The sequence below is a fragment of the Pristiophorus japonicus genome, chromosome 7 (genome assembly GCF_044704955.1).
Source record: "Pristiophorus japonicus isolate sPriJap1 chromosome 7, sPriJap1.hap1, whole genome shotgun sequence".
NCBI classification, from domain to species: domain Eukaryota; kingdom Metazoa; phylum Chordata; class Chondrichthyes; family Pristiophoridae; genus Pristiophorus; species Pristiophorus japonicus.
The window spans coordinates 181,312,226-181,339,310 of record NC_091983.1 but is presented as its reverse complement, the minus strand read 5'-3'; the positions used below and the strand labels follow the sequence as shown (position 1 = coordinate 181,339,310).

The 27,085-nt window shown below is 47.4% G+C and overlaps 1 protein-coding gene across 4 annotated transcripts in view; it reads right to left on the bottom strand.

Moving 5' to 3' along the window:
- Window positions 1-27,085, bottom strand: part of LOC139267373 (glutamate receptor ionotropic, kainate 2) — a 319,999-nt gene that overhangs the window by 189,914 nt on the left and 103,000 nt on the right. For all 4 annotated transcript variants that reach the window (XM_070885607.1, XM_070885604.1, XM_070885603.1 and 1 more), the window contains exons 7-9: window positions 13,955-14,098; window positions 11,818-11,925; window positions 572-685 (exon numbers count right to left, since the gene is read on the bottom strand). In XM_070885607.1, the coding sequence (XP_070741708.1) occupies window positions 572-685; window positions 11,818-11,925; window positions 13,955-14,098 (366 nt within the window). The remainder of the gene's footprint in view (window positions 1-571; window positions 686-11,817; window positions 11,926-13,954; window positions 14,099-27,085) is intronic.

Genomic DNA, 27,085 nt, shown 5'->3' with positions numbered 1-27,085 from the left:
TTTCAGAAGTTTAAACGCCCATTTTAAACATCTGTAATCCAAATCTGCAGTTTTCCAGTATTGTCTTTTGACAATAACTGTCTTTCAGAGGACACTGTAGAATTTGTAAATTGGAAACACTCAGTTACATAATGTACACCACAGCACCAGGACCTCATTGTCATGGATCTCCTTGCATCCCTCAGTCTTCTCTGGCTCCTACAAAATGCATGTTTTTTAAAATGTAAGCTTATCGTCACTCAACTGCTACTTGCTGAGTCACCTCATCTTCTGTCTTACTTTTTTCAATTTTTAACATTATGGACTTGCTGCTGTTGCTTAGGTTTCTCAAAAACAAATGGTTTAAAGCAATTATGTTTTGAAATATTTCATTTTGTATTTTATGTAAAAATGTTCCAAACCAGACCACAGTGTCAGAGTGGCAAATCTTACTCTCTAAATGTACCATGTTGTTGCTTTCTCGACCTATTAATTTCAGTTGAAAAATACTACAATGTTCTACATCACCACTTGCACATTTGTGTAACATTACAATTCACCAATCAAAGGTAAGAAATGTATAATAATTTACCAGGATTGTTGTAACAACTAATGATCGGTTGGACAATGAATCAGTGATGTTAGCTGTCTTTCCTTTGCGATTCTCAGTCATGTTCAATCCACTGCTTGTTTCCCAGGTCCCAACCTATAATGGAGAGTAACATATGCAATTATGAAAATTAGCACTTTGTTAGAGAAGTCTTAAAAACCTCATTACTAGAAGATAATCTCTTTCTTAAATTGTAACTGAATGCGACAAGAGTTTCCAATAATTAACAAATAATAATTCTGAAATTACGTTTTCTCTCTGATTTCCTTTCTTATTTCCTTCTCACTCGCATGGAGTTCCATCTTCGATGACCTCTTGGAGTTCCGAATGAGCCTTAGTGTGAGATGTTGCGCCCCCAACTCATAGCCTTCATGTGTGATTGACAGACATAGTTATACCAAGAGCCTAACTTGCGCCCAAAGAAACTTGAAGCAGTCCTCCGGTAAAACAAGCATGAAAACTCAAAACAGGAAATGTTTCACCCTAGTCCAAATTCAAGCACCATGAATAAACTTGATTGAGAACTGAATTTCATTCACAGGGCGTGAAATGCGCCTTGTGACTTACCTCCTCCAGTCCTGCTGCCTTCCCATATTACGAGTCCCGATATTAACCTGCTCTTTTGAGCAGGCGAGTGGGCCACCCACTAGAAGGCAACAGGGTCCTTCTTTAAATATGCAGATGATGTCATAGAGGCCTGACTATAATATTAACCCCAGGTCTGGGTGCAGAAGCCCTCCCGGCTTCTCTGCTAGGCCAAACCTGTCGGCAACAGGAGCTGGGACCAGAAGATAGGTCTCTTTTCATTTTTTTTCTGTTTCCACAGGAAATTCTTAAGCCTCATCTGTCCCATGCTTCTTTCCCTCTCTGATCATCTGACCCCCCTCTCCCAAACACTTACCTTAGAAGCTTCAATCAGGCTTCTAGCAGCGGTGGCTCCCAGCCATCCAAAATCCTCTCCCGTCCACCGGCCATGTAGCTCTTCCCGCCGGGTTTGGACAGGAGACTGACTCCGATCATGTAGATGAGGCCCGGGCATTACAATCTCCCAGGCCTCATACTTCGGAGGGCCAGGCAGCTTCCCATTCTCCCCTAGTCCTCCGGCAGCACTGATCCTGCTCGTCCTTAAAATCACCCCATAGTTCCTGAAGTATAAAATGTGAGTGCTTGAACTGGAAACATTGCAGTCCCAGCTCCAATTTTCCATTAACCTAATTTCAGCTAAGACTGTGTCTAACAAAGGGCATTGCTGATTCCGCAAGTTAGAAATATTCAGTCACAAAATGCGTAAGATGTGTACTTCTGTACAATTTAAAACTTCAAAATTTTGAAATAATTAACGTGTTTTATTCAAAAACATTCCAAATCATATTACAGTTTCAGAAATAGTCATGCTCAGAATGATGTAGCTACTTCTCAAAATCCATTCACATAAAGGTATATGGCTGTAAAGCAGTTGCCTGACTCGATCGAACCTGCCCATTCCCACCGGGTGGATTAGGTTAAAATCAGGGCATGTGTGCATGTGTATGTGTGTGTAAGAATGAATGTTCTCAGGGCACAGACACTAAAAAGTCAGTTAGGCAGTGAAGTGCTGTGGAAAAGCTGAAAAGACACGAGACTACAGGAAGAGAGGTTGTGCCTTGGGCTGTGGGACAGGGTGAAGAGAGATTATCGTCTTTAATTAAGTAAAACAACCCACCAGAGGGGCGGTATCATTAAGTGGTGGAGGACCTTTGTCTTATGGATGTTTAGCGTAAGGCCCATGCTTTCGTACATCAAAGTAAGTACGTCAACTATGCCCTGGAGTTCAGCCTCTGTATGTGCGCAGACACAGGCATCATCCGCGTACTGTAGCTCAACGACAGAGGTTGGAGTTGTCTTGGACCTGGCCTGGAGACGGCGAAGGTTGAACAGGTTCCCACTGGTTCTGTAGTTTAGTTTCACTCCAGCGGGGAGCTTGTCGACTGTGAGGTGGAGCATGGCAGCGAGGAAGATTGAGAAGAAGGTTGGGGTGATGACGCAGCCTTGCTTGAACCCATTCCTCGCTGCATAGCACTGGCCCTTAGTCAGTAAAATCCACGGCGCAGCCCTGGACAACATGGACCACTTCCCTTATCTCAAGAGCCTCCTATCAGCAAGAGCAGGTATTGACGACGAGATCCAACACCACCTCCAGTGCACCAGTGCAGCCTTCAGCCGCCTGAGGAAAAGAGTGTTTGAAGACCAGGTCCTCAAAACTGCCACCAAGCTCATGGTCTACAGGGCTGTAGTAATATCTGCCCTCCTGTATGGCTCAGAAATATGGACCATGTACAGTAGACACATCAAATCGCTCGAGAAATACCACCAATTATGTCTCCGAAAGATCCTACAAATCCCCTGGGAGGACAGATGCACCAACGTTAGCGTCCTCGTCCAGGCCAACATCCCCAGCACTGAAGCACTGACCACACTTGATCAGCTCCGCTGGGCAGGCCACATAGTTCACATGCCAGACAAGAGACTCCCAAAGCAACAGCTCTACTCGAAACTCCTTCATGGCAAACGAGTCAAAGATGGGCAGTAGAAACGTTACAAGGACAGCCTCAAAGCCACCCTGATAAAGCGCAACATCCCCACTGACACCTCGGAGTCCCTGGCCAAAGACCGCCCTAAGTGGAGGAAGTGCATCCGGGAGGGTGCTGAGCGCCTCGAGTCTCATCGTCGAGCGCATGCAGAAATCAATCGCAGGTAGCGGAAAGAGCATGCGGCAAATCTGTCCCACCCACCCCTTCCCTCAACGACTATCTGTCACACCTGTACATTTCACCTTAGAATGGAATAAGGCAGCTTGCATCTTGAACCAAACTTTTTCTCATCTGGTGTTAATGCCCTCCTTTGGATATATTGAAGAAGTTTAAGATGCTGAAATCCAGTCCAGATCCTAAGAGAGCTTCATTGTTACTCAGCTGGTTCTCGCAACTGTACAAATAGGTTTAGTGCAGATGAGTCAACTCATAAAAGTAAGATGATCAGATTGCTTAAGGGAGAGTCTGATGACACTCAACCCAAGGATGTATTTATGCCAGACCCAAATTAGTAACAGGAAATCTGATCTCTTTTACGAATGCTCAGACTGTAGCCATTGAGGCCTGGGTTACCAGACTGGAAAGGCCTGTTTCTTCCAGTCTCAAAAGGATTGCAAACATCGGACTTCACTGCTTTCCTTCGTAGCATGCTTTCCTGCAGAGGCAGATACCAGTAATAATAGCATGGCAGGAATAGGCACTGATGATGATGCTGTCTCTCAGGATGGCAGTACCTGTGGGCCATTCAAACAGCCTCCTCCTATGCCTGCATGTGTAGCTAAAACTGTGCAGTGCCAAGCTGTGCATGCAGCAGCACAAGGTCCATCTCAAGATGAAGGTGCCATGTGGCAAGGGTTACCTCAGTCCCAAGAAGTTCCAATAGCAAAACAGCAGGCAGTCACCTCGTGCACTATAGCTATGCGAGGTACCACCCAAGAGAAACACGTTGGCACCAGGGAGAAGCATAGTGCTTGGAAACAGTGGGCACACACTGTCCGGGTTTTCATTAAAACTTTGGTTGCAGTAAAGTTATGAATGCAGACACAAGGGGTGAACGTCCACGTGGTACTCCTGCTCATCTCCTGCAACATTAGTGGAAGCCTTGGGGAGATAGTGCCGTTTTACCAAGCTTTGGAAGTTGCTTTTAGCGGGAAGCAGAAATCAAGAACAACAATAACTACTTACACTTATATAGCACCTGCAGTGAGCAAAGTTCACCAGAACACCCCCCCCCCCCCCCTGTGTTTGGGCTCATTCGAAAGGAAATTTAATTTGGGACTATCTACCGAAAAGTTTGAAACTCTAAAGTGCTTATGGAAGAAACTATGAACTTTAATAGAATTTTGGATTTTAAAAGACAAATTCAAGGCTGTGGGAAGACCTACGGAGCTAGCAAGAGACAGTCTAATTAAGTAAAGCTACCTGGGTGTGAGAACTGAGTTAACCTGTCTGGAAGAATGAGTATTTGAAAATCTTCCTCCACAAGAAACATTACCATCACAGTATCACCCAGAGATAGCTCCCCATCAACATGGGTCTGGACAAACCTTTTCAGCATATACATCACAAAGAGGCCCGATCCAGCCTGTATGCAAAAGACTGAGCACAAAAGGACATTGCAATAACCAAACTAATATTTCCATCAGGATACAGTTTTTTGAAGATCAACCCACCCAAGACATATCAACTTTAACGAGCCCGACAAAATATTACAAAGAAGAACCAAGCCCGCCAAAAATTATACAAAGGATTGTGAAGAGATTTGGTGGCAAGATTAGAACACTGAAATCATATAACTAGCCCCTGTTTTCAACAGAGGAGGGAGAAGAGAGAGAGAGAGGGAGGAGAGAGATGGGAAGGCAAACTTGTAACTTATTTTTTTGTGTACATGGAGCACCATGATCTGTAAACACCTATGTAGTGCCGTGTACAATGCAAGGTCTGTTTCATAATGCACGTTGAAAAGGAAAATGTAAATGTGCCGTCACCCATTCCATATACTGTATAGTGACACATGTAATGTAATTTGTTGAATGTACTACAATGTATCCCATATTGTACCGAATTGTATTTGAACTGAAAAGCAAGGAAATGTATCGAACGGAACGGCCATCAGCACCCAAATGTAGTGTATGGGATTGCTGACCGCAGCTAAATGTACTGAACTGCTTTTGAATGTACTGTACAAATTTTTATATGAATAAAGTATATTTTTGAAAAAAAAAAGACGAAGAGAGAGAGTGGGGGAGAGAGGTGGTTGCTACTACCTCATTAAGACAAAGAGAGAAACCAACGTGACAGTTGTAAAACTAACTTCTCCAGCCTCAAAGTCTTGAAGTCCTGAAGAAAGGAAGAACATCTCCATCTACCATTAACTATCAAAAGGATTGGTAAGCATAAGTCCCTGCCCTGGAGTCTAACCTAGCTAGAATTAGGTATTGGGAGGTGGAGGTATAATTTTACTGCAACCCCCTTTGAATGTGTAGTGTATAGTACTTTATTAGAGTGATTATAAGTTTGACCTTGTACCTTTCCTCGGATTGTTTTTTATTAAAGTGATTGTAAGTTTGGCCGTGTATTTTCTTACTGGAGTAATAAGCCTGTATTACCATGACTGTAATAAAACCAAAGTTCTTTGCATCAAAACCAGTGTCCTCTGTACTTTTGTCACGCCCCCCCAAATAAATCCAGAGTACAGAACCCAAGGGAGGGGGAGCGATTCGAAACCGCTCAAGTTGGTCAGAAGGGAACCTGACTCCCTCATAGAGACTCCACACACATACCCCACACCAGCCCCACCCCCCCCCACCCCCCTTACACACCTCCTAACCTTAAAAAAAAACATCCTGATCACTCGCACAGATTAAGGAAATAGATGCCAAGCTGTTCAGGTGATATTACAAGGCATGACCAGAAGCTTGGTCAAAAGTTTTCAAAACGTTATTAAAAGTGAAGAGAGGGAATATAAGGATGGAGGAGGTTGTAGTGATAGGATGGGGCTAGGCCAAACAGTGGCACCAATCGGCTGCTAAAGCAAGATACCTCTACCTTTGTCTGCGGGTGCTAATGTGTACATCGCAGCTGATGAGCACAGAGTGCCTCTCACGCAGCCTAACATCCTTTCCTATCCATTTTTTGGGCCTCCTCCTCTTCTTTTAAGCACCTATTAGGGGGAAACTCATTGGTGCCGGTAATGGTGGTGGTGATACTGGAACTGCGCATGCGTAACTACTTTCGGTTCGTTGGCAGCAGTCGCGTCCATTAATAAATTAATCTACAACTGAACAGGATTTTTTTTTATCCCTCATTTTGGGAAATTCGGTGCCAACAAACAAAAAACAGCACTGGATCTGTGCATGAGCAATGACTTCGGGTTTGCTGGCAGCAGTCGCGTCCAAAAATTAATTAATTTTTTAACGATGGCCACAAAGTTCCAGCAAGAAAAAAATGATGAAAATGTACTTACCTCAACATTACTAAACACTTTTGGCAAATGGTCAGAAGTTAATTTCCGATATGTACTCCCAATGGGTGAGGCTCCCTGAGACTTGTAAAATTGATTCCTTGTATGTCTAAGCAGTATATCAGATCTGAATCTAGTTTCATACACTTAAATGTGCTTCCATTGGGCTCAAGTTTCGGCCTGAGTTGCTCCTATTTTTTTGGAGCAACTAGTTTATAATGGAGCATCTTTGAAATTGCAATTCTCAGCATTTAGTTTGCTCCAGTTCTAATGAGTTAGAATAGTTCCATTTTAGAACAGATTTTTTTTTCAAAAGGGGGCGTGTCCAGCCACTTACGCCTGTTTTGCAAGTTTAGGCAGCGAAAACTTACTCCAAACTTACTTAGAATGGAGTAAGTGTAGATTTTTGTACGCTCAGAAAAACCTTACCTACACTTAGAAATCAGGCGTAGGGATCGAGAGATGGGGGAGGGGGGCGGGGAAGGGGGATTACAAACATTAAACACTTCACTTTTACAAATAAAGAGCCATCATCAATAATAAACGATAAATAAATCAATACATCAACCAATAAATAAATCAAAAGAAATTAAAAAATTAAAAATTAAAAAAAATAATAAAAGATCACAATAAATAAAAAATTATTTGTACTCACCTACTGCAGCACTAGGGAGAAGAGAGGAGGGGAGAGAGGGAGGGGGAGAGAAGAGGGGGGAGAAGAGAGGGGGAGAAGAGAGGGGGGAGAAGAGAGGGAGAGAGGGAGGGGGGAGAGAAGAGAGAAGAGAGGGGGAATGAAGAGAAGGGGGGAGAAGATAAATGAGGGAGGGGGAGAGAAGATGAACGGGTGGGGGGAGGAGAAGATGAGCGGGGGGGAGAGAAGATGAACGGGGGGAGAGGGAGAAGATGCACAGGGGGAGAGGGAGAAGATGAACGGGGGGAGAGGGAGAAGATGAACGGGGGGGGAGGGAGAAGATGAACGGGGGGGGAGGGAGAAGATGAACAGGGGGGAGGGAGAAGATGAACGGGGGGTAGAGAACATGAACGGGGGGTAGAGAAGATGAACGGGGGGTAGAGAAGATGAACGGGGGGTAGAGAAGATGAACGGGGGGGGTAGAGAAGATGAACGGCAGGGGACAGGAGAAGGTGAACGGCGGGGGGGGGGGAGAAGATGAACGGGGAGTAGAGAAGATGAACGGGGGGTAGAGAAGTTGAACGGGGGGTAGAGAAGATGAACGGGGGGTAGAGAAGATGAACGGGGGGGGTAGAGAAAATGAACGGCGGGGGACAGGAGAAGGTGAACGGCGGGGGGGGGGGAGAAGATGAATGGGGGGGTGGGGGGAAGAGAAGATGAACGGGGGGGGGCAGGAGAAGATGAACGGGGGGGGGAGAAGATGAACGGAGGGGCGGGAGAAGATGAACGGGGGGGGGGGCGGGAGAAGATGAACGGGGGGTGAGAAGATTAACAGGGGGGGGGGGCAGGAGAAGATGAACGGGGGGTGAGAAGATGAACGGGGGGGGTGGAGAGAAGATGAACGGGGGGTAGAGAAGATGAACGGGGGGGGGGGGCGGGAGAAGATGAACGAGGGGGGAGAAGGAGAAGATGAACGGGGGGGGCGGGAGAAGATGAATGGAGTGGTGGGGGAGAGAACATGAACGGGGGGGGGGAGAAGATGAATGGGGGGAGAGGGAGAAGATGAACAGGGGGTAGAGAAGATGAACGGGGGGTAGAGAAGATTAACGGGGGGAGAGTGAGAAGATGAACAGGGGGAGAGGGAGAAGATGAACGGGGGGGAGGGAGAAGATGAACGGGGGGGGAGGGAGAAGATGAATGGGGGGTAGAGAAGATGAACGTGGGGTAGAGAAGATGAACGGGGGGGTAGAGATGATGAACGGGGGGTAGAGAAGATGAACGGGGGTGAGAGAAGATGAACGGGGGGGTAGAGATGATGAACGGGGGGTAGAGAAGATGAACGGGTGAGGCACAGGAGAAGGTGAACGGCGGGGTGGGGGAGAAGATGAATGGGGGGGTGGGGGGAAGAGAAGATGAACGGGGGGGGGGCGGGAGAAGATGAACGGGTGAACGGGGGGGGAGAAGATGAACGGGGGGGGCGGGAGAAGATGAACGGGGGGGGGAAGAGAAGATGAACGGGGGGGGGGAGGCGGGAGAAGATGAACGAGGGGGGAGAAGGAGAAGATGAACGGGGGGGGCGGGAGAAGATGAATGGAGTGGTGGGGGAGAGAACATGAACGGGGGGGGGGGGAGAAGATGAATGGGGGGAGAGGGAGAAGATGAACAGGGGGTAGAGAAGATGAACGGGGGGTAGAGAAGATTAACGGGGGGAGAGTGAGAAGATGAACAGGGGGAGAGGGAGAAAATGAACGGGGGGGAGGGAGAAGATGAACGGGGGGGGAGGGAGAAGATGAATGGGGGGTAGAGAAGATGAACGGGGGGTAGAGAAGATGAACGGGGGGGTAGAGATGATGAACGGGGGGTAGAGAAGATGAACGGGTGAGGCACAGGAGAAGGTGAACGGCGGGGTGGGGGAGAAGATGAATGGGGGGGGTGGGGGGAAGAGAAGATGAACGGGGGGGGGGCGGGAGAAGATGAACGGGTGAACGGGGGGGGAGAAGATGAACGGGGGGGGGAAGAGAAGATGAACGGGGGGGGGGCGGGAGAAGATGAATGGGGGGGAGAAGATGAACGGGGGGGGGCGGGAGAAGATGAACGGAGGGGGGGGCGGGAGAAGATGAACGGGGGGTGAGAAGATGAACGGGGGGGGGGAGAGAAGATGAACGGGGGGGGGGCGGGAGAAGATGAACGAGGGGGGGAAAAGGAGAAGATGAACGGGGGGGGGGAGAGAAGGTGAACGGGTGGGGGGGGAGAAGATGAATGGAGTGGTGGGGGAGAGAACATGAACGGGCGGGGGGAGAAGATGAATGGAGGGAGAGGGAGAAGATGAACAGGGGGTAGAGAAGATGAACGGGGGGTAGAGAAGATTAACGGGGGGAGAGGGAGAAGATGAATGGGGGGAGGGGGGAGAGAAGATGAACGGAGTGGGGAGAAGATGAACGGGGGGGGAGAAAAGATGAACGGGGGGGGGGAGAGAAGATGAACGGGGGGGGGAGAGAAGATGAACGGGGGGTAGAGAAGATGAACGGGGGGGGGAGAAGATGAATGGGGGGGAGAGAAGATGAACGGGGGGGGAAGATGAACGGGGGGGGAGAGAAGATGAACGGGGGGGGGAGAAGATGAATGGGGGGGAGAGAAGATGAACGGGGGGGGGAGAAGATGAACGGGTGGGGGGGGAGAAGATGAATGGGGGGGAGAAGATGAAGGGGGGGAGAGAAGATGAACGGGGGGGAGAAGATAAACGGGGGGGGGGGGAGAAGATTAACGGGGGGGGAGAAGAGAAGATGAACGGGGGGGTGGGAGAAGATGAACGGGGGGGAGGAGAGAAGATGAACGGGGGGGGGGCGGAGAAGATTAACGGGGGGGGAGAAGATGAACGGGGAGGTGGGAGAAGATGAACGGGGGGGGAAGAGAAGATGAATGGGGAGGGGAGAAGATGAACGGGGGGGGGAAGAAGATGAATGGGGGGGGAGAAGATGAATGGGGGGAGAAGATGAACGGGGGGGGAAGAGAAGATGAATGGGGAGGGGAGAAGATGAACAGGGTGGGGGGAGAAGATGAATGGGGGGGGAGAAGATGAATGGGGGGAGAAGATGAACAGGGGGGGGGAAGAGAAGATGAATGGGGGGGGGAGAAGATTAACGGGGGGGGAGAAGATGAACGGGGGGGTGGGAGAAGATGAACGGGGGGGGGAAGAGAAGATGAATGGGGAGGGGAGAAGATGAACAGGGTGGGGGGAGAAGATGAATGGGGGGGTGGGAGAAGATGAACGGGGGGGAGGAGAGAAGATGAACGGGGGGGGGGCGGAGAAGATTAACGGGGGGGGAGAAGATGAACGGGGGGGTGGGAGAAGATGAACGGGGGGGGAAGAGAAGATGAATGGGGAGGGGAGAAGATGAACAGGGTGGGGGGAGAAGATGAATGGGGGGGTGGGAGAAGATGAACGGGGGGGAGGAGAGAAGATGAACGGGGGGGGGCGGAGAAGATTAACGGGGGGGGAGAAGATGAACGGGGGGGTGGGAGAAGATGAACGGGGGGGGAAGAGAAGATGAATGGGGAGGGGAGAAGATGAATGGGGGGGGGGGAGAAGATGAATGGGGGGGGGGGAGAAGATGAACAGGGTGGGGGGAGAAGATGAATGGGGAGGGGAGAAGATGAACAGGGTGGGGGGAGAAGATGAATGGGGGGGGAGAAGATGAATGGGGGGAGAAGATGAACGGGGGGATGGGAGAAGATGAACGGGGGGGAAGAGAAGATGAATGGGGAGGGGAGAAGATGAATGGGGGGGGGGGAGAAGATGAATGGGGGGGGGGGAGAAGATGAACAGGGTGGGGGGGGGGGAGAGAAGAAGATGAACGGGGGAGGGGAGAAGATGAATGGGGAGGGGAGAAGAAGACGAAGAAGCTGGGCCCCACGATGACTCTTCGGGTGGGGCCCACCCCTAGCGAGATGCCGGGCGGGCCTCACCGCCGCCGCCGAAGCCGGGCCCTGCCAAGGACTTCGGGCGGGGCCCGCATGCAGCCGATGCCGGGCTGCCGTCGACGACGACTCTTCCGGCGGGGCCCACCCCCAGCGAGAGGCCGGGCGGGCGGGCCCCGCCACCGACGAGGTAAACGGTGTCAGGCCACTCGGCCCGGGATAGGGGCAATGTCTCTTCAGCCAGGGATAGGGTCGTTGCCCGGAGACAGTGCGCGCTGGGAGGGCCGGGAGCTACTGCGCATGCGCGCAGCGGCCGGCACTGTTTTTGCCGCAGGGCTGTAGCTCCACCCCCAGCTGCTCCTGCTGCGCAGCGCCGAGGTGGAAATGGGCCTACAGCTATCGGAGAATCGCGAGGTAAATATTCGGCACAATTTTTGTTCTACAAATTAGGCGGGCCTCTCCGATGTGCGCCGTTCTAGCGGGGGTGCCAAACTTGAGCCCATTGAGAGAGAAACTATTCATGGATGTACAAACGTGGACACAGAAATACTATGGGGTCATCTTGCCAGACACAGAATAAATGTATTCATTTCCTATCATATTTTCTTTCTATCAGCTTATCGGGCTTAAAGAAGAAGCCAAGTACCTTTTCAAGTCCTTCCTCTTTGAGGCTAATCACATCCAAATCAAAATCTGTTCTCAAGCCGTTGGAACTATTGAATATAATTCTGCCCGTTAGTCCTTCCCAGTGGGCCTAGGTAGAGAAACAAAGATAAGCAAAATAAGGAAAGCACAGACTCACGACAGGAAAAGCTGACTATATTAATTTGGAATCATACACATTCACGTCGCTTGTAACAGTCTTATTGATGTTAACACAATTTGCCCGCATTAAGCAGTGGACAGTAAAAACAATCACCAGTGGGCTCTACTGGATACCCGATTGGTGTCAGTGCAGCTTCCACTCAGTTCCTGTACTGACCTGGAGAAGCGTCAACGGGAAATGTGAGGCTGCCAGCAAAGAGAGAATCGTGAGGCTTCCTGGAGTTCTCGACAGGGATAAGAACTGAACATCACACATCAGTCAAAGCTATACATGGGTTAACAAGGTGCAAAGAACTGCCAGCTGGCAATTTTAGTTAGAAACACTAACAGCATGTGTTTAGCATTGCTCTGAAGTTTGCTTCAATCCTAAAACAGGTTTCAAACAGAGGGAGATTACAGATTTTTAGCTATTTCAGGCCAGTCGTGAAAAACTCAGAATTACGCAGCGTGAGAGACAATTAAAAAGAAACTATTTCACATCAGCTCAGATTTGGAGCTATTGGGGGTGAAATCGGTTTCGACCCACTTTCAGGCCTGAAATGGGCATCATCCACGGAACGCACGCCACAACAGGGAGCCTCAAAGATGGCCCAACACTGGGTCTCGGGTCTCATTAACATTATTTGTGCAAGCTGCCGACGCCTGTCAAGCAGGTTGAGGGAGCACACCTGCTCCTGCTGGATCTACAGCAACCTTCAAAAAAATATTTACGTATGTAAGGAACACCTGTTCTAAGCAGCCATCAGAAATGCCTGGAAAATGGCCTGAGTCAATATTGGGTTGGACATCTTTCAGGCATCCTTTGGGTGTGGGACATTGGTACCCGAATTTGGCCCTCGTTGCACATATTTTATGTCTATAAAACACGTGCGACGAACTTTCATTCCTACCTTCAGTGATCTCAACAAAGGCTGATATTTCAAAATATTATCACAGCAGAGACAGAAGTGAACAGTATAAAGGAGCTTTCTTCCCCAGAGCCTGGGTACAGGGGCCACGGCCAGGAATCGTGCAATGCAGCAGGTGAAAGGCAAAGGAAGGACTCAGGGGCACAGAGGGAATAGGAGGCCCATGGCTAATAATAGATATTACCCAGAGTCAGCTACCTGGAGATGGGCAGAGCACAAGAAACCTTCGTCTCAGCTGGGAACTAGTAACAGATCGAAGAAGACCACAAAGAAAATCTACCACCTGCACTGTACCACCAGTGGTCGGCAGTGAAGATCATCATGGCTGCTTTGGAATAGACTGCTCCATTAGGGAAATAACTGAAGCCTCATATCACCATGCATCCCCGACATAGTGTTCAGCATCGACCACCAGCAACCCAAATATAGAACGTTTTACCAAATTGACTTCTTGAAGACACAGGACATTATTGACTGCATGTGCAGCCACCATCAAATCTATGATTAACCAAAATAAGAGCAGCAATTCCATTGTTCCTTGACTGATATTCCTTGACCAGCACTGCTCTGGGCCATATCCTGCATTTCCTCCGCAACCTTATTAGGATCTCCTGCTAACTTTTTGAAATTACCATTCAGCCATTTTGGAAAAATGTTGAACACGTCACAGCTGATCACCAACCTTTACAACATTTATACTGATAAAATGGGAGACTAGATATTTGAGGAAGGGTGAAGGATAATTATCACAGGTGCTTTGTGACTAGCTGTTACTTTGTTAGCTAACAAAGTAGCATTCCTCAAAACCATGTGCTCCTTCCAAGTTGTTTGCAAGTTGTAATGGATGGAGAAGAGAGTCAGCCCTTTTATTTTTTGCAGAAAAGAGGAAACTAGAGCCCGTGTTAATAAGCTGTGTGATGATCAGATTTTTGGCACTCGTGCAATCAATGACCCATTTCAATGAGCATAAAACTGATATTGTGTAGAGGGTAAATAAGTTGGAATTGAAAGGGACACAGGAAAACAGTTCCAAATATCATGCCGCAGTACCTCTTTAATGAACTTCATGAAGCGGCTTCCAAAACGCCAGGGTTTGTGCCTGTTACACTGTAATGAGCTGACGGTCATCTGTGGGGACTGCTGGACAGCCACTGACACAACGTGAACTGCGTCATACACTAAGGCAGCATTGGTCTGAAATTAGAAACACAAGTAGAAAAACAAATCACACGGTGCTGCAAGTCGGGAACATTTACGTCCGAGTCCCTAATGTTCCAAGTAGACGATGACAAAATGTCATCAATGATTTCCAACATTCGTGACTTTTTTTAAAATTCTCTACCGGCTCAGCTACTTCGGTCTCTTTCTACAAAGTAAAATACCATTTAGTACCTGAGGGTAATCATAAATGTGTCAGGTTTTTCATTTTTATAAAGCACCCTTTTGTTAAGATGTTAATGAAAAACATATGAAACTGAGAATCATAAAAAATCTCTCTTGGCAGGCCTGCTTATCATTTCTTTATTGATAGTCACTGTGTTGTGGAGTCTGTCTCCCGGTCTGCCTGTTGTCCACTTATTTCGCCGGGTCCAGGCCGTGATAGAGAAGCTCGGCACACCGTTTCGGTGCCGGGCTGTGGCCACGACACCCCTTAGCCCTGGTGACCCAGTGGAGGCCATCAAAGGGCCTGCAGAGTTTGTAGCATCCCTCCCCTTTATTGGAAGGGGAGGGGCATTGAAACACATCAGCGGTATGCCGAGAGGCCCCTTTATTTTTTTGTTGACACCTCTCAGCAACACAAAAGGATCTCACTGACAAGAGTTTACTTTCTCTCTTTATATCAGCCATGCACAACAAAGGCATCAGACAGGCGGCAGCCTGGGAAAGGAATCTGGTTGGTGTCTCAATGCCAGGCCTCAGAAGTAAGCAAATGCTCGCAACGGAGGAAAGGCAGCATTCAACAGAAAAACAGACAGGATTGACTGCTTGCTCTTCATTATAGAGCTAGCCCATATTCTGTATCTTTCAGGATGTACAGTACTGCAGATTTGGCTCTGTATGGTAATATGGAATTAGGAGCATACCGTAGCATATTGTAACATGGGGGTGGGGGTTGTTGCCCTGCTCAGAGAGGTCTTGCTGCATTCTGCGTTAATAAATTGCCTGTTTCTGCGCTTGAACAGTCGACCCAAGTTTTGACCTCCACTTTCCAGCTCCATGGTTATGATACTCATGATACAATCAGCTGATGCAGAATAGACTGGGGATCAAACCTGGGACCTTGCTGGTCTATATGGTTCGATAGCGTATTCAATATGAGCTTCCTTTTTTATTGGTTTCTTAACCTGAATTTAGAAAAATGTAAACTGGAACTTCATGCGCTTTAAACAGTCAGTGGGGTAGATCTTGAATTTGTGCAATAATGTAAAACAGTTGATATTGATTCGGATGTCCGTTTTGCACCTCTACCCATTTAAATTTCCATTGAATTCTGCAACGGATCTGCACCCAACATTCGGGGGCTCTAATTTTGGATTGGACAACTAGTCGCCCGGGGTGCCTGCCTGAAGCAGGCACTGGGATGATTGCTTATACCAATTGGGGTACAAATGAGTGAAGCTTGCCCATTTATACCGGGTCTTAAGCAGCCTTTCTGATGATCCTTCAAGAGACTACTGGGGGCGACCCCCAAAAAAAGTCCCAAAACTGTGACCCTATTTTTTGTAGTCGGGAAGAGCAGGAGAGCTCCTCCTGGCTCCAAAATAGAACTGCGGCCGCTGCCAGCCTGGGCTCGCCGCCCCCCCCCCCCGCCACCGGGCTCGCAACCCCCACCCCCCCGCCTCACCTCCATCTCAGGACCTCCCTAAGGCCCCCAGCTGGGGTCATAACTGGCCAAATTGCTGCTGGTGGATCCCATGGGGGCGTCCCGATGGTGGCTTTGTGCCCGTGGGTTGTATGGAGATGATGAGGTCGGTGCCGACTTTGGCAAGGACCACCAACTAGTCCGGGTGGTGCGCAGAGCAAGCGCTCCTTTGACTTGCCGACCATATTGGCTGCAAGTCGAATTTCTTACCCATTGGCCTAGAAATTTGATCCTGCCCAAAAAACATTGTGTATTTCTGGCATTTTCTAGTCAAGAAGTTCTGGAAAGAAGAACTTGTATTTATATAGCGCCTTTCACAACCACAGGGTGTCCCAAAACATTTCATAATCACTTCTGAAGTGTAGTCACAATGATGCAGGCAAATGTGGCAGCCAATTTGTGTGCAGCAAGGTCCCACAAATAGCAATGAGATAAATGATCAGATAATCTATTTTACTGATGTTGGTTGAGGGATAAATATCGGCCAGGACACTCGGAGAACTCATCAGCTTCTTCAAAATAGTGCCATGGAATTTTTTATGTCCACCCAAGAGTGCATGATGGGACTTCGGTTTAACGTCTCATCCAAAGGGCAGCACCTCCACCGCACTCCCTCAGTACTGCACTGAACTGTCAGTCTAGATTCTACTGCTATTCGGGATGGAAGTGAATTGTCCTGAGTGTGGAGCGGCCAGAAATTGGGGTGGAACCTGTCTACCCCTTCCTCAGTCCAATGCAGAGGGGAACAGGGTTCTTGCTTTGCTCATCCTCCCTCTGTCCCAATGTCGCTATTAAGGGCAGGCGTGGGGTTTCCCGGAATCCCCCAGAAAACTTGCCAGATACGTCATCAATGTAGCTAGCAGTAAGTACACCACCAGGAAACAGGCGTACTGTGTAACATGTGTGCCAGAGGGACTGATTGCCATACCAATGTTGGCCGATAACTTAGGGAGCAGCTTAAAAATCAAGGGGTGGAAATTGCAGTTGGAGGCTTACCGCAGGCGTACGCCTCTGAACTGCCAGAAAACTCCTCATCTTCCCAATTGCCCTGGGCCTTCGAACATTTGAGCTCCTGGGTCTGCAGGCCTACCCTGCGTAAAGGCCCACATGTCGCAGGGGCCATGCTGCATTATGCTTACGAAGTGACTATTTGTACTGTGCTTTTTCTGTTGAGTCCCCGCCCCCGATTCTCCCGCCCGGTCAAATCCCTGTCCCCGATGCCTCCCGCCTGAACCGGAAGTGTCGGAACCGGAAGTGCAGCCCCAAACCGGAATCAGTCCGACCACGTGTGCTGCTGCTCCTCCGAGATCCTGCCGATGGACCGTGCTGACTGATCCTCCGCTGCCGAGCCTGCTGATCCTCAGGCGGGCTGGCAGGCAGAGAGGCAGTCGGGCGGGCAGAGAAGCGGGCGGGTGGGGAGAGAGCTGAGCCGCAAGTCACGGCAGTCGGCAAAGAGGGAGATAAAGAGCTTGGGGGTGGGGAGGTGAGAGAGAGATTGGGGGGGTGAGACCGAGAGCGAGCTTGGGGAGGGGGGAGAGAGAGCTTCGGGGAGGAGAGAGAGAGCTTGGGGGGGGGAGAAAGAGAGCTTGGGGGGAGGAGAGAGAGAGCTTGGGGGGAGGAGAGAGAGAGCTTGGGGGGAGGAGAGAGAGAGCTTGGGGGGAGGAGAGAGAGAGCTTGGGGGGAGGAGAGAGAGAGCTTGGGGGGAGGAGAGAGAGAGCCCGGGGGGGAGGAAAGAGAGAGAGCTTGGGGGGCAGGGGAGAGAGAGAGCGCTTGGGGAGAAGGAGAGAGAGAGAGAGCTTGGGGGCAGGAGAGAGAGAGAGAGAGCTTGGGGGGAGGAGAGAGAGAGCTTGGGGGGCAGGGGAGAGAGAGAGAGCTTGGGGGCAGGAGAGAGAGAGAGAGAGCTTGGGGGGAGGAGAGAGAGAGCTTGGGGGGAGGAGAGAGAGAGCTTGGGGGGAGGAGAGAGAGAGCTTGGGGGGGAGAGAGAGAGCTTGGGGGGGAGAGAGAGAGCTTGGGGGGAGGAGAGAGAGAGAGAGAGCTTGGGGGGGAGAGAGAGAGAGAGCTTGCGGGGGGCGGGGGAGAGAGTTTGGTGGGGGGAGAGAAAGAGAGCTTGGGGGGGCAGAGAGCTTTGTGGGTGGGGGTGAAGAGAGCTTTGGGGGGAAAGAGAGAGAGCTTGGAGGGAGTAGAGAGCTTTGGGGGAGGAAAGAGAGCTTGCGGGGGGTGAGAGAGCTTTGGGGGAGAGAGAGAGGGAGAGCTTGGGGGGGGGAGAGAGAGCTTGAAAGGAGAGAGAGAGGGAGAGCTTGTGGAGGAGAGAGAGAGAGAGCTTGGGGGGGGGGTGAGAGAGAGCGAGAGAGAAGAAAGAGAGAGAGCTTGGGAGGAGAGAGAGAGAGAGCAAGAGAGAGAGAGCTTGGGAGGTGAGGAAGAGAGAGCCTGGAGGGGGGGGGGAAGAGAGACACGGGCGGGGAGGGGGGGGGGGCGGTAGAGAGAGACTGGGTGGGGGGGGGGGTGAAGAGAAACACGGAGTGGGGGATCGGAGGGGAAAGAGTTTCTTCCAATCCAGAAGTCACGAGACTGTCACTATTCACTTCACACCCAATAAACCTGTTAACAATCCGCACACAATGCCTCATCTATGGGGGGTGGGGAAGGAGGGGGGGAGGTTACGGGGCAGTAATGCACTTGCGCTGGGGCAAGGGACTTCGGCTTCTGGGGAGATCTATCCACTGTAGCTCTGGAAGTCAAAGTGGATCGGGTTACAATTTACAAAGTCAGTGAGAACTTGGGCTGGGCGGTTCCAGTTACACATTCCAGGGAAACTTCAGGGTGTGGCTATCCTCCAAGGGGACCAATCAGAGACAAGGGGTGGCCATTTTTACAGTACAAATAAATGCGTCCTTATGTTTATTACTTGGAGGGTGTGAGTCTGGGTAGGGTAGAGGAACAAAGGGATCTGGGAGTACAAATACACAAATCACTAAAAGTTGCGACACAGGTTAGCAAGGCCATAAAAAAGCAAACCAAGCTCTGGGGTTTATTTCTAGAGGGATAGAATTGAAAAGTAGTGAAGTTAAGCTAAACCTGTATCGAACCTTGGTTAGACCACACTTAGAGTTCTGGTCGGCATATCATAAAAAGGATAGAGAGGCACTGGAAAGGGTGCAGAGAATATTTACAAGGCTGATACCAGAAATACGAGGGGCTACATATCAGGGAAGGATGAACAGCTGGGTCTCTTTTCTCTTGAAAAAAGAAGGCTGAGGGGTGATCTAAGAGAGGTCTTTAAAATTATGAAAGGTTTTGACAGAGTGGCTTCAGAGAGAATGTTTAAACTTGTGGGGTAGAGCATAACTAGAGGCCATCAATATAAGATAGTCACCAAGAAATCCAATCGGGAATTCAGAAGAAACTTCTTTACCCAAAGAGTGGTGAGAATGTGGAACTCGCTACCACAGGGAGTGTTTGAAGCGAATAGTATAGACAAGCTGGAAACCGACATTTGCGATCTGTCAAGTTTTTGGTCTTGACAGATGGCCGCATCTCGGAAGCTAGGACACTTGCAGGGTAAGATTTCCGATATTTACGAATATCTTGCCCTGCAAATGTCCTTTAAAATCCTGCGCCTGAAAAAGCAGGCATATCGCCTATTTTTACAGGTGCAAGTGGTTAAAAATACACATACAAATAAAAAATAAAGTTATAAAAGCAATTTTTATGTTTAAAAACCCTCCCCACTACAGTAAGTTTATTTTAAGTGTCAATAAAAAATGTTTTTTTAAAAGTCGGAAAACGATATTTTTTTTAATACAACTTTAATTTAAATGCATGTTAATTGTGTATTTTATTTTCTATTTTTTATTGGTTTTTAAGTGTTTGTGGAGGGGTTCTCATTCATAGCAATAGCAATGAGAAACTATACTGTACCTGATTGGCTGCTGTCACTAGATCCTGGCCTGTGGAAGTCCCCACGTGCACGAGCTGCGCGCGCAGTCACCTCTGGGCCTCAGGCTTGGATGTTCGGACAGTCGCAGCAGCAGCGGGTAAGTGCATATCATTTTTATTTTTTTTAGGTTGTTTGCCTGTGGGAATCTTGTTACTGGAATTTCAGGGCCATAACTTTTAAAAAATAAATCTAAACATTTTTAGCTGGACAAAAATAACCAAAACTATTTTTAAATGTAAGGGAATGTTTAAATAATTTAAAAAATATATATTTTAACATTTACTTTAACCCTTATGCTTGTAAAAGAAGGCCTAATGCCTGCTTTTATGAGGCATAAGTGTTTGGTGGGTATTTGGTGGGCAGCAGTTGGACAAATAGCACAACTCTGTACCAGCGAATGTCAATTTCCAGCGGATGTGACGATCTATCAAGCATCACATGCGGATATCGGAACTTGCGGGGCACTTTCGACGGAGTACACCGTTATAGGCCCCGTAAAATCCAGGCCCAAGTTTCCTTTTTATGACCTTTGACCACATCGGCCTATGGCCCACTTCCATTGGACGACAGTCCAACAGTTGTTCTGAGTGAATGGCGCTGTAGCACCACTACTGTTGTGAGCACCTGCCCGAATATATAAATGACTCCATCCATAGAATCTGGGATGGTGGTCATAGTGGGAACAGAGCAGTGGGCAGAAATTCCTGCCACACTTCTGTCAGCGCAACCGCCTTCAGAACTCCTACCTTTCTGTTCTTGCCTCGCATTTCCACAATTTGCAGGGTTTTTTTAAAAAAGGAATCACTTTTGCGTTTAAACATCAGGCTTGCATTAATACATCCACAGCTTTTACCGTATTGGAATTGTATATTGTGACCTGTTCTGTGTATCTGAAGCTGTCAGAATTCCTATTTCCCCAATGACCATGCTCATTTGTTCATGACCAAAACATCACTGGAAAGAATAATTCACTAATGTGTGAGTTCCACATTTAAATCAAAACAAAACGTTAATCTTTATTAATAAACAAAGTTTGTACTTGTTCCATCACATCTTCAACCTCACCGCAGCCTCCCCCACCCCCTCAAGCCATCTTTGCTCGGTAATATCAATGGTCAATGGCTTGGAAACAATCCTCCCAGCATTAGTTAATTAAGTCTATTATGTCTGAGATCATCAGTGTTAACTCACACATGTCACACACCAGATTTTCTCCCGGTGAAATTTAATAAAACTTGCAGTGTCGGATTAAATTTTACTGTTTTATGAACTGTTAAATTGCATTGTATTCTCATTAAAACGAGTGTCATTCTATTTCTCCACATGTTTCCAAATCTTGCCTCGGGCACATCGATACAAATAAGTGATACTTCTTTTTTCCATTTGCCTACGGTGGGTTTCGTAAAAGCATAAATGCTGCACTTAAAAGGCTACAAATATTACGATGCACCAAAAAAACTTCAGATATTGCTTTCAAATGGAGCAGAAGTATTTTAATTTCATGATAATAGTTTGCGATAAGTTGATTAAAACCTTCGGTCGGGGCCTCCACGCTGCTCCCGAGACCTCTGCCGCTCCTTTTGTGGCCCCAGCCTACCGCTGGTCTTCTCACACAGGTCGGAGCCTCCACGCTGCCGGTCATCAACCGGTATTGGGAGCACCGGTGGCGGGTCGGGGCCGTGGAGGGAGCGGCGAGTGGCCTCGGGAGCAGCGTGGAGGCCCTGACCTGCGTGAGAACACCAGCGGCAGGTCGGGGCCATAAAAGGAGCAGCGAGAGGCCCCGGAGCAGCGTGGAGGCATACTACTTCAGGGAGCAGCGCGAGCTGGTGCAGGAGGGTGACAGCAGCGAAGAGTGACGTCATCAAGGTTCAGGTCGGTGATTGGAGCATGGGCAGGTACAGCAGGAGCGGCGAGGTTGGGGCAAAGGAGCGGCGAGAGAATGTAGAGCGATGTGATCGGGGGCCCAAGGGATGCGGGAGTTTGGGGCCAGAAGAGGCGAGGGCCCAGGGGCAGTAGGGGCCAGCCCACACTGCGATATGTGTGCGCACTAGGCCCGTGCAGCAGAACAGGTATCCAGTCGTCGTGGGTAATCCTTGCCACTGGACCAAGACCTAGCTCTGTCAAGCCCGTGTGGTGGCTGGTGTGCAACGGCCATCCCACGTTAAAAAAATCCATCCACAGGCATCTTCCACCCTACACTATGTAGTTCAGGACCTGGAATATTAGGTCCTTCATTGAAACACCTGTGAACTCATCCCTTTTTGGCGTGGAAGCAAGTCATCCTCGTTTTGAGGGAATGCCTATGATGATGAAAACAGATTTAAACAAGTGTACCAGAGGTTAAGTTGCAATGAATGGCAGCAGTTATCGGCCAATGCTTTGAATTTGTGATGCAGCAGTACACTCTTGCCTTTGCTTTCGACCATTTTTCCACATTATCAATCTCCATCACAGGGAGTTACTTTGCATGAACAGTCAATATATATATTGTCTGTCTCAATGACTCATTTAATTATTCCTGCTACTGAACATCCATTGGCATGGTGCAATCTGTTTTACGAGTTACTGTGCTTGTCACTACATTGCGGCACATTCTTTTGGAATAGTTCCTCTGTAACAATTTCCACAAACAAATTCTGCATTGTAAATTATTACTTGCTACACATCAATATTGCTATTACAGCATGCGAATGCACTGATGTTGTATCGAGTGTATTCCTCTCCGGAGCAATCAGGACTGGAAAAACCATAGCGCTGTTCCAAACTAAAATGGCTCTTATCAGGAGAATGCGGCCCCAGATTTGTGAGAGCTCTATTCTGCCCGTACAAATACGGTACAGTTGAACTCCTTTCCACTCGTGGACATTGACGCAGATCTCATGGCAATTCGCAGAAATTGAGTCATTTTAATACTCGGGGAAGGTGGGCCATGTCTATAAGGGGCATCGGAGGTGCCCGCTCCAACAGTACACCAGAAAATTAGAGTGGTGACAGCTGACCAGAGGTCCAGGAAGGGACAATGTGATAAGGTCTCTTCTGCTCAAAAGGCAGCAAATGCCCATGTCAGAAATATAATCGATTCCTTCTGCCAGGAGTTGTGATGGGTCTAATGAGGCATTAAAGGTAGGAATTCCGAGGTAGCCCAGGACTATCTGATTTATCCCAGCCAACAACAACTTGTATTTATATAGCACCCTTAATATAGTTAAACATCCCAAGATGTTTCACAGGAGTGTTATCAAACAAAATTTGATACCAAGCCATTTAAGGAGATATTAGAACAGGTTGGTCATAGAGGTAGATTTTAAGGAGCGCCTTAAAGGAGGACAGAAAGGTAGTGCGGTGGAGAGGTTTAGGGAGGGAATTCAAAAGGTTAGAGCTGAGGAAGCTGAAGGCACTTCCACCAATGGTGGAGTGATGAAAATCGGGGATCACAGAATCAATGAATCATGGAATGATACAGCACAGACGGAGGCCATTCGACCCATCATGCCTGTTCTGGCTCTTTGGTAGAGCTATCCAATTAGTTCTGCTTCCCTCCTCTTTCCCCTATCATTTTTTCCCTTTAAGTATTTATTCAATTCTCTCTTGAATGCTACTACTGAATCTGTTTCCTCAACCCTTTCAGGCAGTGCATTCCAGATCACAACAACTCGCTGTGTAAAAAAATGTTTCCTCATATCAACGCTGATTCTTAAGCCTGTCATCATAAATCTGTGCCAACTGGTTACTGATCTTTCTGCCACTGGAAACTGTTTCTCTTATTTACTCTATCAAAACCCTTCATGGTTTTGAATATCTCTGCCAAATCTCCTCTTAACCTCCTTTGCTCTAAGGAGAACAATCCCAGCATCTCCAGTCTTTCCGCATAACTGAAGTCTCTCATCCCTGGTACCAGTCTCATAAATCTCTTCTGCCTCCTCTAAGGCCTTGACATCCTTCCTAAAGTGTGGTGCCCAGAATTGAACAATACTCCAGCTGTGGCCTAACCAGTGTTTTATAAAGGTGTGGCATAACTTCCTTGCTTTTGTATATGCCTCTATTAACAAAGCCAAGGATCAGATATGCTTTTTTAACAGCCTTCGCACCTTGTCCGGCCACCTTCAAAGATTTATGTACATGCACCCCCAGATCTCTCTGATTCTGCACCCCTGATAAAAGTCTTGCATTTAGTTCATATTGCCTCTCATCATTCTTCCTACCAAAATGTATAATTTCACACTTGAGAGTTGGATAAATGCTTGAAGGGAAAAATTTACAGAGCTGTGGGAAAAGGGCAAGGCGTGGGACTAATTGAGTAACTCCAAAGAGCTGGCACATGCACGATGGGCGAGTAGCATCCTCCTGTGCTGTATTATTCTATGATTCTATAATTCTCTGCATTAAATTTCATCTGACATGTGTCTGCCCATTTCACCAGTCTATCTGTTACCATCCTCCTCATTGTTTACTATATATCAGTGTTTTGTGTCATCTGCAAACTTATATACCTAAGTCCAGGTCATTAATACATATCAAAAAGAGCAGTGATCCTAATATCAATCTCTGGGGAACATAGTATTTCATAGTTTACTTAGTAGGTACAGTGCAGCAACAGATTCATGCTGGTGTTTTTAGCCTGCCACGAGCCTTCTCCCACAACACCTCATATAACCCCATTAACATATTATTTCTCCCTCATGTGTTTATCTAGCTTCTCCTTAAATACATCCGTGCCAATCAGCTCAACTATTCCTTGAGGTAGTGAATTTCACATCTAAACACTCTCTGGGTAAAGATGTTTCTCCTGAATGACCCCGAGTTCTAGTCTTCCCCGCAAATGGAAAAATCTTCTCTACGTTTACTCTATCACACCATTACATAATCTTAAAGACCTCTACCAGATCACCCCTCAGTCTTCTCTTTTCTACAGAAGAGAGTTCCAGCTGCTCAATCTTTCCTGATAAGTATAACCTCTCAGTTCTGGTATAATTCTAGTAAATCATTTTGCACCTTCTCCAGTACCTCTATATACTTTTCATAAGATAGAAACCAAAGATGGGAGTACTTGTGCATGAAACACAAAGGATAGTATGCAGGTACAGCAAGTGATCAGGAAGGCCAATGGTATCTTGGCCTTTATTGCAAAGGTGATGGAGTATAAAAGCTGGGAAGTCTTGCTACAGCTTTATAAGGTATTGGTGAGGCCACACCTGGAATACTGCGTGCAGTTTTGGTTTCCATATTTACGAAAGGATATACTCTCTTTGGAGGCAGTTCGGAGAAGGTTCATTAGGTTGATTTTGGGGATGAGAGGGTTGACTTATGAGGAAAGGTTGAGAATGTTGGGCCTCTACTCATTGGAATTCAGAAGAATGAGAGGTGATCTTATCAAAACGTATAAGATCATGAGGGGGCTTGACAAGGTGGATGCAGATAGGATGTTTCCACTGATGGGGGAGACTAGAACTAGGGGGCATAATCTTAGAATAATGGGCCGCCAATTTAAAACAGAGAGGAGGAGAAATTTCTTCTCTCAGAGGGTTGTAGATCTGTGGAATTCACTGCCTCAGAGAGCTGTGGAAGCTGGGACATTGAATAAATTTAAGACAGAAATAGACAGTTTCTTAAATGATAAGGGGATAAGGGGTTATGGGAAGCGGGCAGGGAAGTGGAGCTGAGTCCATGATCAGATCAGCCATGATCTTATTGAACGGCAGAGCAGGCTCGAGGGGCCATATGGCCTACTCCTGTTCCTATTTCTTATGTTCTTATGCTCTTATAAAACTGTTCACAGTACTTCGTGTTGTCTAACCAAGGTTCTGTACAAGTTTTAACTTAACTTCTCTGCTGTTCAGTTCTATCCCTCGAGAAATGAAACCGAATGCTTTATTTGCTTTTTTTATGGCCTTATTATCACTAAAAGTGGTGACATAGGTTTTGTGTAACTGTACCTCCAGATCCTGGTTTCCTCTACCCCATTTCGATACTTTTTTCCAAGGAGCATATGGCCTCCTTATTCTTCCTCCAAAATGTACACCTCACACTTATCAATATTGAAATTCATTTGCCATTTGCATGCCTATTCTGCAAGTTTATTACCTCCCTCCAGTCTTAAACAGAACTGTCCACCACTACTATATGCCTTCGGTCCCCAAGCCAATTTTGTATCCATGCTGCCACTGTCCCTTCATCCCGTGGGCTTTAATTTTGCTAACATGTCTATTATGTGAGATTTGAAAACAAGCACCAGCCCAAAGCAGATGTGACGGACGAAAAAGATGTCAAAGAATGAAAAAAGGAAAAAAAATACATTGTCACTTTTATGCCACACCGATGGGGCCCCATTTTCACAGTGATGTTGGGGAGAAGATACAATTTCATTGCCTGCTATTATTGTTGTGAAATTTGGAAAGGCGGGGCTCCACTTGAAACTGTTACAAATACAACAGCTCGAATCAATTATTCAATGAATAATTTACTCATCACATAAAAAATGTCGCTAAAAACAATTATTCTGGTTTAATTGAATTGGCACCCACTACATGGAAAGAAACTAACAGAAACTGTTGCAAAATGAATTGGAATATAGATTATGCCTGGAATTTCCTGAAACTTTGCACCGGAACAATTGCGTGCTGTCAATTTTCAATGAAAAGGTTTGAGGAAAGTTGGGCATAAGTGTCTTGCGCCCATTTTCACGCCCAAAGTTCCTAGATCATTTACGCCAATTCTGTAAAACCCTCTGCTGCTTATTAATATAGCTCCACCCAGAACAAAAACGCAGCTCATGTACATTTCCTGAATTTACGGCAGTTCCAAACATGCTTTAAATTTATGTCTAACATTTTAGGCACAACAGGATCCAAAGTCACTTTTCTGCTATTTTATGGCAATTTTATTAAGTCATTTTTTTAAAATTCCTCTTCACTGAGAATTGTAATTCATTTTCTGCATCTGGAATGCACCTTTATGGCACAGAGTGATTTGCATTAAAATTTGAAAACATTTCACATGTGCACTTTCTTAAACATGCTGACCTGGAGTTTCCAGTCCAATCCACCCGAAATTGCCAAAAAGTGCAAAAGATCACAGAATTTCAAACACAAGTTACGTCCAACGCAAAGCAAGTTCCCGCGATGTTTTGCGCTGGTTTAAAAAGCATCATGCTTGAAGCCGGCCCTGCCCACAAAACTGGCCATGCCCCCAGATTGAATTAATCACCATCGCGAGTTTCCGCTAATTGCACTCATTTGCGGGCCTTCAAGCAGGCTCTTAAAATTAAGCTGCTTTTGTTTTTAGGTGCAAAGCCATCTTTTAAAAGCTTTTCAATATTAAAAATTACTTAATTCATTAAGAAACTGACTACTGTGCACCAATGAAACTAACAAATGGTTCTGTA